The sequence below is a fragment of the Pecten maximus genome, chromosome 13 (genome assembly GCF_902652985.1).
Source record: "Pecten maximus chromosome 13, xPecMax1.1, whole genome shotgun sequence".
NCBI lineage: Eukaryota > Metazoa > Mollusca > Bivalvia > Pectinida > Pectinidae > Pecten > Pecten maximus.
Window position 1 is genome coordinate 11,520,026 of NC_047027.1, and position 16,429 is coordinate 11,536,454.

Sequence of the window (16,429 nt, forward strand, 5' to 3'; positions counted from 1 at the left end):
TACACCATTACATCATGACTCCGTCTCTACACCATTACATCATCATTCCGTCTCTACACCATTACATCATCATTCCGTCTCTACACCATTACATCATCATTCCGTCTCGCCACCATTACATCATCATTCCGTCTCGCCACCATTACATCAGCTTTCCGTCTCTACACCATTACATCATCATTCCGTCTCTACACCATTACATCATCACTCCGTCTCTACACCATTACACCATAACTCCGTCTCTACACCATAACATCATCCCTCCGTCTCTACACCATTACATCATCATTCCGTCTCTACACCATAACATCATCATTCCGTCTCTACACCATTACGTCATCATTCCGTCTCTACACCATTACGTCATCACTCCGTCTCTACACCATTACATCATCATTCCGTCTCTACACCATAACATCATCCCTCCGTCTCTACACCATTACATCATCCCTCCGTCTCTACACCATTACATCATCCCTCCGTCTCTACACCATTACGTCATCATTCCGTCTCTACACCATTACGTCATCACTCCGTCTCTACACCATTACATCATCACTCCGTCTCTACACCATTACATCATCACTCCGTCTCTACACCATTACATCATCATTCATTAAATATTACATCGCAATTTCATTATTACATCGCCATTCAAATTATTCATTCACTGCTTCTCTACACAATCAGTCCATAATGTCATCACCATTCAGTAGCTATATCATCATAATTTATCACTACAACACTACCACTAGTGTTTTTTAATGTTTAACTAATCATAACATACTTTTTAACCTTTCCCCAAAAGTATAGCAATCTTAACAGGTAAGAAAGGATGGGTTAGTTTATATTTTTTTGTTTCATAATGTTGTCACCATTTCCTAAGCTGAATTTTGTCCACTATATTTGAAAACATCAATCAGTGTCTATGTTATATTTGTGAATAAGTCCATTATATAAAAACAATGGGTTCGTATCAGAATCTTCATACAGTCTCCTATCAAATAAATGCCTTTTACAAACCACCAATAGTTAAACTGTTATTATGTCATATAGATGTTTGCAAGAGTAACTTCCCTTTAAGTGCTTCATATTTTGGCAAGACAATATATCCTATTTACTCTGGATGACACGCGGCAGGCCTCCCATTACCCTATCTGTTCATGGGACGATAGACCCAGCAAACAAACAAACAAACACACTAAACGTTTTGAATTCCGATTAACTGCCGTGAATGTCTTTCAGGATTATGACTTTGGTAGATGCGGAAATGTTAACTTTATTGCATCTTATTGTATTTTATTCACAATGCCACATCCTGCGATTCTACTAATGTTTATTTACTTTTACAGGAAACATTACACATGTTAAATTTAATAAGTGAGTACTTTTTTTAGATTAGGAATTAGTATAACTAGAAATATGAATTTTTGCAAGAACGCAAACATTTAAAAAATGATTTGGATTTAGATTTCGTCCTCCCCACGTTCCATCTTTCAAAAAATAAACCAATTGGAAAGGATTTAGTCGTCGTTTGTTTTATGATAGACCTTATTCCTGCATCCGTCTTTTGATCTAGGTCTACAAGCCCTTTACTTCATTGCATTTTGATACATGTCTTCAAGCGCTTTGACTCGATTTCTGTTTTATCCATGTCTTCAAGAGGTTTGGTTCCATTGCCTTTTAATACGTGTCATCAATCGCTCTGTGTGTGTTTTTTGTCGTCACGAATTGTATATTTCCATTTACATAATTCAGTAATGTATTCATATTTACAGTTATACTACACGTATATATATAGATACAATAATCTTTAATGATATATTGCCGCTACAAAAAAATCATGATTTCAAAACTGAACTGAATTAAATATCTGTCGTTGGCGTGATGTCTCGCCGAAAGCGTACTATCATCTCAGAAATCGACGAGTACAAGTTATGTCCCTTTATACGCGATAACTATATATATCTACTCCACGAAGGCTAACCTTCGCTCTCGACCGTAGAAATACATCACGGGGAAATCGACGGCTTAATCACCGCCTTAATGTGGATAGAATTAGATACTTGTTTGATCTTTTGATGTGCATCAAACGAATAGCCATTAGGTTATGGAATGGCTTAGAACTTGGTTGTCGCTCATATGTAATCATCAAACAAAACGCATCAACTTAACGGTTTTCCTGGTACCAATCAAATAGCTAGTTAAGTGTTTTCGATTTGACATGATATATATTCCAGGGATACAGAGAGCAAAATCAAACGTGCACAGGGACTTGGCCCGGATTCCTAACCTACGGTCAATGATTTTGATTGATTTAAACATATTTCTATTGCCATAAATCAAAAAGGATTGGGCACAAGTTATAACAACATTATTAAAGCCATTTCCCACATAATTACAAAGGTTTAATATTTGCCAAATGTGAAAGGCATCAATTGAATATTTTTGTAACATTATTCTGCGAAGATTCAAAAGCCAATGAAGTACAGGGGAAAATAATTTTATACATTATTAAATCTATTGCTATTTTTTATAAACCTGTGCACATTTCTGAAAATAATTATGTTTGTGTCTAAGGACAGATAATCATGTCCAGAAAGAACTCTAAGTTGATAGCTACATCTAGATTTTGAAGACTAAGAAAAAGTAAACGCCTTAGCATAACATAATGTGGACAAAGAAAAAATGATAGGCATTTTCACAAGGGTTACCACAAGTGCATTCTGCATTTTCTATCAGGTTTACTCGACATAAGTCATATTCGAGAGAACTGTTTTGGTACCTTAACTTCGTATGGATCATATTAATTTTCCTATCGCCGAAGCCATTACAACTAGGATCTTCTGATGCATTTAAATCTGGAGTAAAAGGGTTTTTGAATATGCTCAATGAAGGTGAAGATCTAGTAGTATGATCTAGTAGTTCATTCCACAGACGAAGAGTTGAAGGTAAAATGTGTACTAGAAAGCCTATAGGTAGGAATAACAAAATCATTTATATTCCTTAGTACATACGGGTATTTTGACCAACCATTTGAGGCAATGCAGAATTTTTAAAGTCTGGAGTTGAATTATTTTTCATCTTGTACAGTTGTTGTAATTCTTGTTTTTTTATGTCTATTAGAAAGTAACTCTAAACCTGCTTCAAAATGTAAAGAATTGCTACTAGCATATGAAGGTAACCCCGTTATAATACGTGCCGCTTCACGTTGGGCCTTTTCTAATAAATTGGATTGTAGCACAATACACCCATCCCATAATTCACAGGCACATTCCAAAACCGGTAAGATAAAAGTTTTATATATCTTTAATATTGTACGTTTATGCATATATTTCAATTTCCTAAGATCCTAAGAGCTTTTTAAGAACAGATGTATAGGTGTTTTTAATATGGTCGTCCATTTACCTTTCGAATTAAAAGTAACACCCAAGTGTATATGGCAATTACTGAAGTTAAGGAACTAATTATGAAATTTAAGTTCTATATCCCCATCTTAATTTTCAGAAATCGAAATAAATATCACTTCTGATTTACTAGGGTTAAACTTCACCAACGATCTCTTTGCCCAATTACTTAAAGATTCTATGTCTAGGTTAATGTTTGTTTCAATTTCACTACAAGAGGAAGATGAACTCATCAGTGACGTATCATCAGCAAAAAGAAGCTGATTGCAAAACTTCATCAACATCATAATTGTGAATTAAATATAGTAGGAGACCAAGGATAGAACCATGTGGCTCTCCTGCTTTAATAACACCAGTGTCAGAAAATGAATTTGAAATGAATACTTACTTAATCATATCAGTAATTCACCTGATATACCGTAGGATTTTAATTTAGTTAACAAACCCTTATGCCAAACACGATCAAATGCTTTAGATATGTCACAAAAAAAATAAACAAGCATGTTTTTTCTCCTCTAATGCTAAACAGATGTTGTGATAAATTTCAATTAGCTGAAGAACAGTTGATTGACCTGGCATAAACCCCGATTGATAATGTAGAATAAAGAGTTTTCAATAAAATAATCATGAATATGTTTTAAAATGACACGTTCGGAAACTTTACCTACTGTTGCTAATAATGATATTGGCCTATAATTAGACGTATAATGCATATCACCTTTTTTTTAAACAATGACATAACTGTGGCCATTTTCCACATATTTGGATAAATACCAGAAGAAAGTGACAAATTAAAACTTATTTCAAGCGGCCTTGACTGAGCAGTATATTTGAGCATATGATGACTTATTCCATCACGACCCGAGGCTTTACCTAATTTCAAAGTTTTTAGTATATCTATAATTTCTGATGAGCTTACTCTTAAAGAGCTATTTTTCTGGGTTTGTTTTTCTAAAATAAATATATCTGCGTTGCTAACGTCAACATCGGTTAAAGAGCAAAAATACTTATTGAAAATATTACCTTTGTCACCATATTCTGTCACTATATTTCCCAGAGCTGGGTCAGTAAGTGTGGGGATACATTGTGAATTTCCTACTGATTTCATGAGTTTCTTATTTAATCTCAAATAGGATTTAGGATCAGGGGAAGAATACTGATCAACTAGTCCGTGAACATTTTCGTAAAAACCTTTGGTATTAAAAGGTATTATGAATTACCTATCTCATATCTTAATTACTCATGAAAACAACTACAAACCTCAGAAACACATTTCCTTAAACAATGAAACTGATTGGATAATTTAGTTATGCGAGACTTAAAACCTGTGTTCTATTATCATACAGCTGTAATGTACACTGTTCCGTCGGGCAGCTGTGACTGATGAAACTGATCCAGCTAGCGAGTCTAGATAAATAATAATATAATATACCACAATATCACCAGAGGGATAATGTTGACATGTGAAAATTGAATTTGAACTTGATGTAATTTAAGAGAAATAGGCGACCTACTTTATTATTTATTTAACTGTGATCAACAGCTTATACTCGAAAGCAGGCGGAAATATGTCTAGATATTATTATGATAGACCAAATACATGTAATTTCATACATTATTCAATCACGTAACTCAATATGAACTTAATTCATTAGCTAAATTTATTATTGATATAAATGAGATAATTAATTCACAATACTATGTCCATCCTGTTTTACCAAATTGTTATCCATATTCATATTCTCTGTACTGTACTGTTTACGACAATATACTATTGTCATTGTCATGGTATGATGACGCTATATTTGTTCCGTCAGTGGCCTCTTCTGTGTTATGACATGATATGTCGCAAGAATCTAAACATTTTAACAATCAAACGATTTCAGGAATAGTGTTAATACAAATTAATAAATAACAACATTATACATGCTTGTCTTCTGTTTTATTTAATGTTTCCTCATACACAGAACATGTATTAATGTTACACAGTTAAATCAATAAATAAATGAACAAACGGATGTGTTGTAAATTTGTACCACAAACGATATGAAAGCACCTTGCAAACTACAATCTGTATGGTGATTCAACGACTAAATCACCTCTGGACAGCTTGACTTGTCTACAATATCACTAAGATGGACGGATAAACAAAAGTGTAATGGAAAGTCTGTATTTTGATGTAGATTCGATATTTGATGACGCTGCAATAATCCATTGATGGCAGGGTGAAGCTACAACCACCCATGTATATCAGGACGTAGCTACATATAATAACCCATAGAATATCTGATGTACAATAAACCATAGAACATCTGATGTACAATAACCCATAGAACATCTGATGTACAATAAACCATCAAATTCTGATGAAGCTACATATAATAACCCATAGAATATATGATGTACAATAACCCATAGAATATCAGATGTACAATAATATAACCCACACTCAAAATTCTGATGTAGCTACAATAACCCACAAAGTTCTGATGAAGTAACAATAACCCATAAATTAATGACGTAGCTACAATCACCCTTTAACTTCTTATGTATATCTTCATTAACTCACCAAGTATGATGAAGCTACAATAATCCATAACGTTATGATGCAGCGTCAACACAACCAAACAAATTTTGATGTAGCTACAATTACCCGCAAAGTTCTGATGTAGATACAATAACTCATACAATTCTGATGTAATTACAATAACCCGCAAAGTTATGATGTATCTACAATAACCAATAAAGTTTTGATGTAACTTCAATAATCCACAAAGTTCCGATGTAACTATGATAACCCACAAAGTTCAAGTGTAGCTATAGTAACCAACACAAATTTGATATAGCTACAATAACCCATAAAATTCGGATATTGCTACAAAACCTCGTAAAATTCGGATGTAGCTAGAATCCATACTATTTTGCACAGCTACCATAATACATATACATTATGATGTTACTACAAACCTATAAAACTCTGATGGGTTTACTGTAACTGAGAGGAAATGTAGAAGCAACAATCCTCGTCTGTTCCACCTTCTTGATATACCATCAATTATAAGGTACAATTATCAGATGTACACGAATAGATTAGTTATACTCCTAGGTAGTTTTTAACGAAATGTGCAATTTTATTTAAAGTTAGCATGACCGGTTTTAAAGCACATAAGGTATATATATATATTAACTGAATATTTCATGGTTTGTTTAAATTGTAAAGCACTACCCACGTATAATGACGTCTGTACTATATTAATTATACACTTATACATCAGTAATTATACACTTATACATCAGTAATTATACACAGTGATAATAGTTTATGGTGTAAGGGTATGGGTCGGGTGTCTCGTCTCGCTAATATACAAACTCCGACATTCCAGTCGTACACATATGTATTCAAATAACATTCATTCCATGAATGGCGTCTTCAAAAAATGTATAAATATATTTTCCTCTTTTGTGAAATAATGTGATCATTCCCCATCGAATGTCATCAGTTTCCCACAGCTTGGATACCAACAAATGAGCTTGAAAATGCATCATAATATGAGCGCTAGTATCATATTATAAGTGTTGCTAATGACGTGTTCTTTAAAGTTGTTCCAATATATATAACGGAATTGATGAAATTCTAAATCTGTTGTGTATGGCACGATTTCAAGGATATCATGTATTCCGATTGATATTGACATCATTGAAAGACGAGTGTAATTTCTGCTTGAAATAATTGCCTTCTAACGAATGACTATAAATATCAACGTTTATATAGACCTCATAAGCATATGAACGAAGCAGATATAGTTTTCATAATTGATGTAAATATACGAAAATATGGCTGATTTAATATTTATGTAAAGTACGAAACTATGACTGGTTCATCACTTCAAACGAGTCCAAGGTCAGTTCCTTGCTGTCCTTGTGACACTGATTGACAACAGTTGCTACGTCACCACGTCCCATGTCACGAAGGGCGGTTGCCAGACGATCCACGGCGCCATCTTTCTTGTCTTTCATCTGACGTTTCCAATAGAGAAGGATCTTATACGTCACATCCGCCATGCTTAGGCCGTTAGATATTGCGTCGAAACCGAGTCCGGTAATGGTGCTGTCCGGAAGATCCAGATGCACCGCCAATGTAAGCCCTTCCGGAACTAACTTCGATAAAGTCCGTAAACTCTTCCCGGATATTGTCTTTGATTCTTTTTCCACTGAAATTACAAAATAAATCCATCAGAAATAGCACATGTAGGATACGTTTTTTCTCTTACCCTGGACAGGGATATCAGAAATTTTACCAGGACATGATTTTCTTATCTCACCCTACGGATAGGACAAGCTACACGTGCTCTTTGCACGTTCTCAAAAATTGTATGACGTCTTTGCAACAATACAATGACGTCACGTCGACAATTCAATTACGTTACGTCAACATTGTCTTGCATTGATGTAATGGCTGCATAAGACACATAAGAGGGTAAACAGGGTAAGAGAAAAATAATCATTCACCCCCATGGAAGTGAGACAGGGGAATATCAACCCTCGTAGTCAGATACTTGAGCTGGCAAACACTCGGCAAGCATCGTGTACGGCAACTTAAGATTTCGGGTCGATATTTACCTGTCCCGTCCCCAAGGGGTGAAATATTTTATCATTCAAACATGGTTAAAGGTACATGGAGTTGAGCATAACTATAAAATGTACAAATGCCCTTTCGTTTTGTTAATACCATCCAAACTCAAACACTGACTAAATTAATTAAATATAAATTGAAAGTGTTGCCTATCGAGTGCCAGGTCTTCTACATGATCTAAATGTCCTTCACTGTTCTGATAGTTCTTAATTTGTCATCGAATTACACGGCTTCAAAACTCGACGAAATTCCCCTCTTACAATATAACTTCCTTATCAACCAAATTTGTTATAAAAATTACTCCCAAACAACGTTTGTCATTACAGAACGAAGTTAATTTACAACAATCAAGCATTTCCGTCTGATCATATTCCGTAATGATGTAATGTGTCTGTATGTGTACTTTACCCAACATCGAGGAACACAACCATAACGTGCATGCTTCAATTCTGATGTTGAAATATGAAAAACGCATGCATATCAATACCCGAGAAATGAAAACAGAAATCCACTAATGTAATACTGAACATAACCATGTAACATGCTCACAATACAATGATGTACTAATTGATAACAAAAATTATAATAAGTCTCTATGCTGTTCTCTAGGGTCTGAGAATTAAATGATTAGGGCTATAAAAATGGCTTAGCCGGCATTTTTTTCCTTTTCTCTGTCGAAAAATGCATTTATTGTAAGCGAATTATAGGAACAAAGTAGAATATATTGCGGCTAATGCCTGCTTGAACAGCTAAATATAGATATGTATTTTTAGCTGCGAAGTTCTGTAGTAACTTAAAAGTACCCACAGGAGATAAGCAGTGCGACCAAACAGCCAATATAAGGCCATGATGTCTTTATACTACACTCCTATTTGTTTTTAAAGCCTGATGTTAACATATAACGCTTATTAAAGGATCAACTCTTGTATTCTATTTTTAGTCATTATAAGTACATGTATTACCTACTACTTCAGGTGCAAGTTTTTTCCGTCAAATTTGTCTTTTTTTGTCAGTATACCCATTGTATTTATTGTCGGTATAACCATTGTATTTATTTTCAGTACGAATATTCCTTATTTATTAGTCGCCATGTTGTGACTTTTTCTCCGTAGTCAAAAATATCAAAAAACAAATATTCATGCATGGAGAAAAAAGGGAGATAATTCTGGAATCTACATAAGCATACTATACACACACTATATATCATTGCTACTGAGGAATGACGGAAGTCTGCTGTCTAAATGAAAAGCGCATGGATTACAACAATACCTACCTCTTAAGACACGTCCTAAAACACGGTAAATACTGGTATAAGTTCTAACAGTCTTCTCAAGATAAGAATTTTAACATTGATGAAATATCAATCAAAAATCGAATTTTAGTAGAAATTAACATCTACATTTAATATTTCATTCTAGAAAATGTTGTGTTATATTGCCTATTATAAAAACACTTATTTTCGCGAAGTCAAATAATTTTAGAGTATTTTAAAACTTTAACAGATTAGCGCAATTGTGAATCAATAAAACAGTGCTACTTTAAAAAGAAAAAGTATATATGTACGCTAAGATAGCCTTACATTTTTTATTTTATAAAAAATGAAAAAATAACCCGATAAAATTCCACGTACAGGTAATATAACCATCCATTTAAAGTTTTATCTGGTAGGAATATCGAAAGACTCATTGTTTTACTTAACATCACCATAACGACAATTCTACGGTATCTACCTATAATAGGTTTCCTGCTCGTCTTCATCAGCCGTTCCATGACTGTCGCCGGAAGTGGTTTGAATTTTGGAATTGTGGGTATAAGTGGCTTCTCCTCCTTCACAGTGTTCATCATTAGAAGGTCTAGATTTGGCTTTTCTTTGACTGGTTCCGGTTCCTCCGGTACAAACTCTGGCCGGAAGTAGGCTTTCACTGTCTCCTCGTCTAGTTCGATCTTCAGGAAAAAGGTCGACGCCTCCTTCATTTTCGCATCATTCTCCATATTCACAGGGAGCAGATTTATTGCACCGCTTATTGCTTTTTCATCGTTATTTTTCGGCTCAATTATAAATTTCCGACAACTATCCGGTAAATGTCTGAAATACTGAAATTCCCTGTTCTCCATGTAATCACTGTCAAAACTGACTTTAATATCCTCTACTACCTCCATTGTCCACTTCATACCGTCAAACAGCTCAAAGCCCTGTATCTCCTTCACTTTATTGTGTTTTGGCTGTGACCTTCGGAACCCCTTATTTTCTACCACTTCCTCGCGCCGTAGAACCTGTTTACCAATATGTTTGAATCCCCTGTCCTTCATCTCCTTAATCCGGGTCTCTGTTTTAGTTTCAGGGAAACACTCCAGCACAACGAACCACAACTTCTCCTGGATGTTAAGGAAGGCGATCACCTCCCCTTTTTCTTTGTCACTCCTTCCCTCGACGATAGGCACCGCTGCCAGCACCCGTTTTGCCCGATCAGGCTTGGTCTGGACGACACAAAATCTATAAATAAAGCAAGGCGTTAACAATGGTTGAATGTGGAATTACTCACTCCGGAAAATGAAAAGAAAGAAGTTTGAATATTTGCAACGTATGTTTTATAAGCGCTTAACTTAAAGAGCGATGCCAAAGTTTCAGGAATAGCTTAATGCAGATAATATGTGTTATATAGGACAATGTAAACAATATTGATTTTATAATATTGATTCGCAATCGTCATGTTTTAGATATAACGTTAATATCACATGTATGCTTTCCTCCTATTCATGCTAAGGTTGTGCCAAACATATTCATAATAACTTAACATATAATTTCTCACTATATGTTGCATACAATTATTTGTATATTCTGGTAACAGAATGCATTGTAAAGTAAGCTTGACAGACAATTGATATATTTAGACACTTACCGTGATAACGATTTGACGTCGAAAGTGACAGTAGTCCGTGTGTATTTGTATTTACTCTCAACTAACTCCCAACCTTTCTCCATTTTCTGGAAAACCCCAATGGTGTTCGAACTTTCATCTTCAATCTCTACACCGCCCGGTAGAGGGAGCTTTACAGTTGCCGCTCTCCGGAAGTTGCACGGAACGCTGGGAATTAAGTCTATAAATTCTGTTGTCTGAACAAGGTCGCAGAGCTCGGTCGGATAAAAGTCTTTGGCTAACTGTAACTTGTCCGGAGAGATTGGTGTGATCTACAGAGTAAGACAGTCCTAACAATCAGCAGTGGTTGATACTGAATCAATTAAGACAATCCTAACAATCAGCAGGGGTTGAGATAATTAATGACATAAACTTAAACACGGATAAAATATAAGCTTGACGGCAAATGTGATTCGGTCCATCGACATTTATTTCAATTTTTATTGAAACAGGGCTCTATAAAAACTTGTCGTTAGTCGTTTCTATTGGCCATTAATTTTTCCTGATTACCATTGTATTACTGAATCTATAGCTAAATTCAAACTACTCAAAAGAGCGTTAAGCTATAAATTCAGTGATACGAGCAATGGCAATCAGGATAATAATGATTAATTCGCCCGCTCAGAAGAAAAATTTTGGGTAATTGTCAAATGTACAAAATATTGACAAATTAAGAAGTGCATTGATCCGTCATTCCTATTTATTATTGTTTCATAAGATCATTTTATAGGGTCAAAAGATTATCTTTCCTTTCCCGATGCCTTAAATCTGGATATTGTTGATAACATCATTACTCATTTGCGACGAAAATAGGTTAGATATTTAATGTTAGGGAGAATATGGTCATCACAGTTGTTTGTTTATCGTTATTTCTGTAATTCTTTACAACATGTTACACGGTTCCTCAGTTATATTCCTCTGTGGAGAGGGCCTGTATAATGTGTGAAAACCAATCTCCAAGTCTGTTGCATTACATTATGATTTCAATGGAATGATTATTTTAAATAAATCTGATCAGTACATATAGGACAGTGGTGTATGGACACCCAGGCTTCTAAATTGAAGGCCTTTAATATTCATGAATGCAGGTTGGCAGTACTGCGTTCGTGTTACAGAATTTCAACATACTAATGTCAAATTACAAAGTAATTGAATACTCGACTGGAGTAGTTCTCAAATATATCTATACATATATCGAGAGATAATTAGTTGTCGGTTTACTTACCTGTATTGCGCACTGGAAGGACTTGTCTGCAGCCTTCTTTGGGAAGCGGATACTGATGTACCTACTAATATGTGCATTGTATAGACAGCCCTGGGGTGTGACGTCAAACAATTCCTTCTTAGGTGTAAACGTCACCACGAAAATACCAAGACGGTCAATCTCGAGTTCAACACATGGAGTCGAGCTGTCCTCCTAGAGAAACAAGGAAAAGAAATGAAGGTTTTAATATACGTCTTGTTGTATATGTGAAGATCTCTGTGAATTTTTTACGTTCTATTCCCATGGTTGTCACCTTGACTCTAACTCGACTTCATTAACAAGACAGAATATCGAGGTTGAATTGGACAACTGTATATTGCTTCAGAATAATGACCAGTCGTCTAATAATGATAAATATTTCCGGTGGAGGTGCCATATTATGCTGTTCATATATCATATGTATCCCACATTGTCGAATATACGTACTACAAAATAAAACTGTTAATAATACACTAGGGACGTTTTAGTAAAACTACATTATAGTTTAAGTTATAACAATTACGACTGAACGTGTTCCTCTGTCACTTCAGTGTCATTTATAAAAATACTATATTCTAAACTTCATTATCATTACCACGTTATACCCCTACAATGACTTTTGCGTCCTAAAAGTTGGGAATAGCTGTAAGATGCAGTTTATTTACTTTTGGCTCTCCCGTATCTAAATTTTGATTTGTATTGAAAGGTGCCAATAATCTTCTGTCTATTTGTATAATTCTTTAAAATATAAGTGAAGAGCAGCTTTAATATGGGTTTACTGAACACTATCATAAAATAAGTAATATTCTATGATATAAAAAGTAATATTCTATCATACTATAATTAACACACTATTGTACAATAAGTAATACTCTATCATACAGTTGTGTTCTTTCTCGGTAGTGTAACTAGGGAAGCCAGAAATATTGAAACCGATCTGAATCTTTAAAACACTAGAGCTAAATTGTAATAGTTTATACAATACACCTGTGAATTCTACCTTCTACATTCACCGATATGTCTTAAAACTCAAACCGACCCTAATCGTGTTATGGTGTCTTATAGTTGTGTTTTGAATCCGTTTCATCTCCCAACATTAACTACAATTAGTTTAGTTTGATTGGTATGTTTAACGTTCTATCAACAGCCAGGGTCATTTAGGACGTGCCAGGTATTGGAAGTGGAGGAAGACTGAGTACCCGCGGAAAAACCCACCGGTCTGCGGTCAGTACCAGGCAACTGCCCCACGTGGGTTTCGAGCTCGCAACCCAGAGGTGGAGGGCTAGTGATAAAGTGTCGGGACACCTTAACCGCTCGGCCTTAAACTACAAGACGGCGTCCTCCACGATTGTAGACAAGGAAGCAGTGTTACAGTGTATAGGGGGTTCGTACTTTATGGATTCTGCCACGGTCTGAAGTGTGGATTACAATAAGTTAATCTTATCAATTGAAAATGATTGGAAATTTATTATATAATAGGATTAATCTTCTCTCCCGGTACCGAGTAAGGGTGAACTTAACATGGAGTAAACAAGTTTATAGTTTTTCAGGCTGACACGGATCCAGTGAATTGACGACAACAATAAATTTGTCACGTATATCGTAACAAATAAATAGGAGATAAACAACCAGATTTAAATGCCTTGCGTTCCCTGGATGTTTTGGCAGGGAATGTGGATCGCTCATAAAAACTGAAAATGTCAGAATCTTTGAATAGAAGAATATCGTATTTATAGCAGCTTCCAGACTAACAGGCAGCGACTCGAATTACTACCTGATCAAGTTAAACAAAGTAACTCTCTCGATGTCACTGTTTATAAGTATTATATGAACGCATTGTGTCTTTTTATCTTCTTGGAACAGAGTAACTAAACAACACACACACAAAACAAACTGTTCTTGGGTTTAGTGCATGTACTGTTCTACATTATATTTGTAATGACAGATGTAGTATCATCCATAAGTATTATTTAAATGGTCAATAAGTACCTTTAGAACACAGTTTAGGACATCATATATATAGAGGATATCTAACAGTGTCTTCAGTAATACCAAATACATTTCACGAGTGGGCTAATATTTTGATATTTTTCACGAGTGCGCAGCACGAGTGAAAAATATCAAAATATTAGCAACACGAGTATCAAAATATCAAAATATTAGCAACACGAGTGAAATATATTTGGTATTACTGAAGACATTGTTAGATATTCTGTTTATTACATTTTTTTATCAACGAAAACCCTACCCCGTATGCTAACTAGGCCTAATGTAAACATAAAAAGTAGTTTCCCCTGTCCAGGTGCTGACATGTATGTCGGGCTTTCTGATTGGTCAATTATTTTGCTATTTTCTAATCATTGATTTGATTGGTCAAATCAGCAAAAATGGTATTTTTCACTAGTGAAAAATATCACTTTTATAGAATGAATAATTTTTGATATTTCACTGGTAAAAATGTAATAAATTGTAAATATTTGAAGATTTATTTGTCGTTCTTTCAACAATGGGGTTTCTCTATCGTTTGGTTTTCGTCGAGAATAGATTTGTTATTTCGTCAATATTTTGTCGAGATTGATTGAAGTATTTCACGTTTATTCTGTATTAATGATTAACATTATAACGATTTATTTGACTTTTTCTAGAGTTTCCCACTGGAAATAGTCTTCATTCATGTGTTAATTTAACAGGAAGCACACACCTCCGTAACCTGCTTGCAGAAAGGTCTTGTTGATTTGTAATACGGGAGTGACAATCGTTAAACAGAATGTCAAGCCAATAATTGAATATTTTAACATGTAATCGGCTGTGAATGCTTACTGCCTTTGCCAATAATCAGTGTGCGAGCTGACAAAGAACTCTTGTCGACCTTTCGCGATGACTGATTTTTCATACTTGAGGTTTCGAGGTAAAATGCAGCCGATATTGTGATTGCTATTTGAAGAGTTTGGCGTAAGTCGGCACATCAAACGCATAAATTAGATTATGAGTAGCTATATGGATACGGAATTGGCGATATCACTGCTGTCCGGATATTTGCCATTTTAAATACACATTATAATACTTTGTCCACTGGCTTTGTCAAATTTGCTGTCATACTGCAAGTGACGCGTACAGTGGGAACGTATTATACAGTCCAATGACACGGCTGTATACACATTGGTCCACAGGTGCCAATACATACCTCACCTGTAGATATTCTGTAAGCAATATCGGCTCCAAAACAGCCCGATATATCTAGGTTTTTGTCATGATTGCTATCGTGTATAGGACGTTTGCTTAGGTCGCCAATTCGTGTCTCTGTTTTACCATTCTGTTCCATTTAGATGCTATTCACCATTAATGGTGTAAGGTATGTGTGACTGATGGGCTAACGACACTGGGCTACGGGGTGAAGGAAACAGCGAAAATTGAGATTATAGGTCCCCGTACATTTACATTTAGTCTAAGTGGCTGTGCATGTACTTAGAGGCCACCAGAGGGCGTGCGTTCGAGCCCCCGTCTCACTGTGAAGTGAAATACTATTATAACATTTTATACAACGTGAGACAATATATTTTACAAATTACAACAACATGATGTGTCATATAGTAGATGTTTACCTTTTTAAGAAATCCCACGTTGACCCATTCATTTTCGTCTTTCCATTTGCCTTTCACGTTCAACTCATTGTGTTCGGGGTCTATCTGATAAAACGGTATTTGCACAATTATATTTTTCTTCAAAGTTTGAACAGTTGATGTCAGAACAAAAATTTCACTAGTCATGTGTTCGTATGGTGTAAGAACGGGACAGTGGCGCCATCTTTGTGCAGGTGGCGCCACCTGACATGTTATTGAGTCCTTCTTCCCAAACAGGCCTTCCGGTACGACTAATTTAGCTCCGACTGGCAATCCGTAGCTCCCCCCTTTCTTTCCGGGTGTGTAGGTCACCTTCAAACTGTAAATATAATATTATCATGTTAATAATCAACTCTCTATAGAGATATTTCTAATATAAGCAATATATCACGTCATGCAAATTGTTTTATCAGCATTTTCCTTTTGTTTGCTTGCTTTTTTTATGTTTTTTATTATTGAAGGTATATAACATTCAAACTGTGTAATAGATGTTAACTCTTGATAATGTCCAAAATGTCCTATATACCTATCGGCTGTCGGAGATATCGCCTTTGCCAGAGTCTTATAGTGGAGTTCACTCAGAAATAAAAATAAACATTCTTTTTGAT

The 16,429-nt window shown here is 35.2% G+C and overlaps 1 protein-coding gene across 5 annotated transcripts in view; it reads right to left on the reverse strand.

Annotated features, from left to right (window-relative positions):
* Positions 1 to 5,330: 5,330 nt before the first annotated feature.
* The window catches only part of LOC117341221, a 73,533-nt gene continuing 62,434 nt past the window's right edge, over positions 5,331 to 16,429 (reverse strand). For all 5 annotated transcript variants that reach the window (XM_033903076.1, XM_033903081.1, XM_033903079.1 and 2 more), the window contains 5 exons: positions 15,804 to 16,140; positions 12,184 to 12,375; positions 10,941 to 11,230; positions 9,771 to 10,534; positions 5,331 to 7,618 (listed from right to left, as the gene is read on the reverse strand). In XM_033903076.1, coding sequence (XP_033758967.1) covers positions 7,275 to 7,618; positions 9,771 to 10,534; positions 10,941 to 11,230; positions 12,184 to 12,375; positions 15,804 to 16,140 — 1,927 coding nt within the window. In that variant the 3' untranslated portion in view covers positions 5,331 to 7,274. The remainder of the gene's footprint in view (positions 7,619 to 9,770; positions 10,535 to 10,940; positions 11,231 to 12,183; positions 12,376 to 15,803; positions 16,141 to 16,429) is intronic.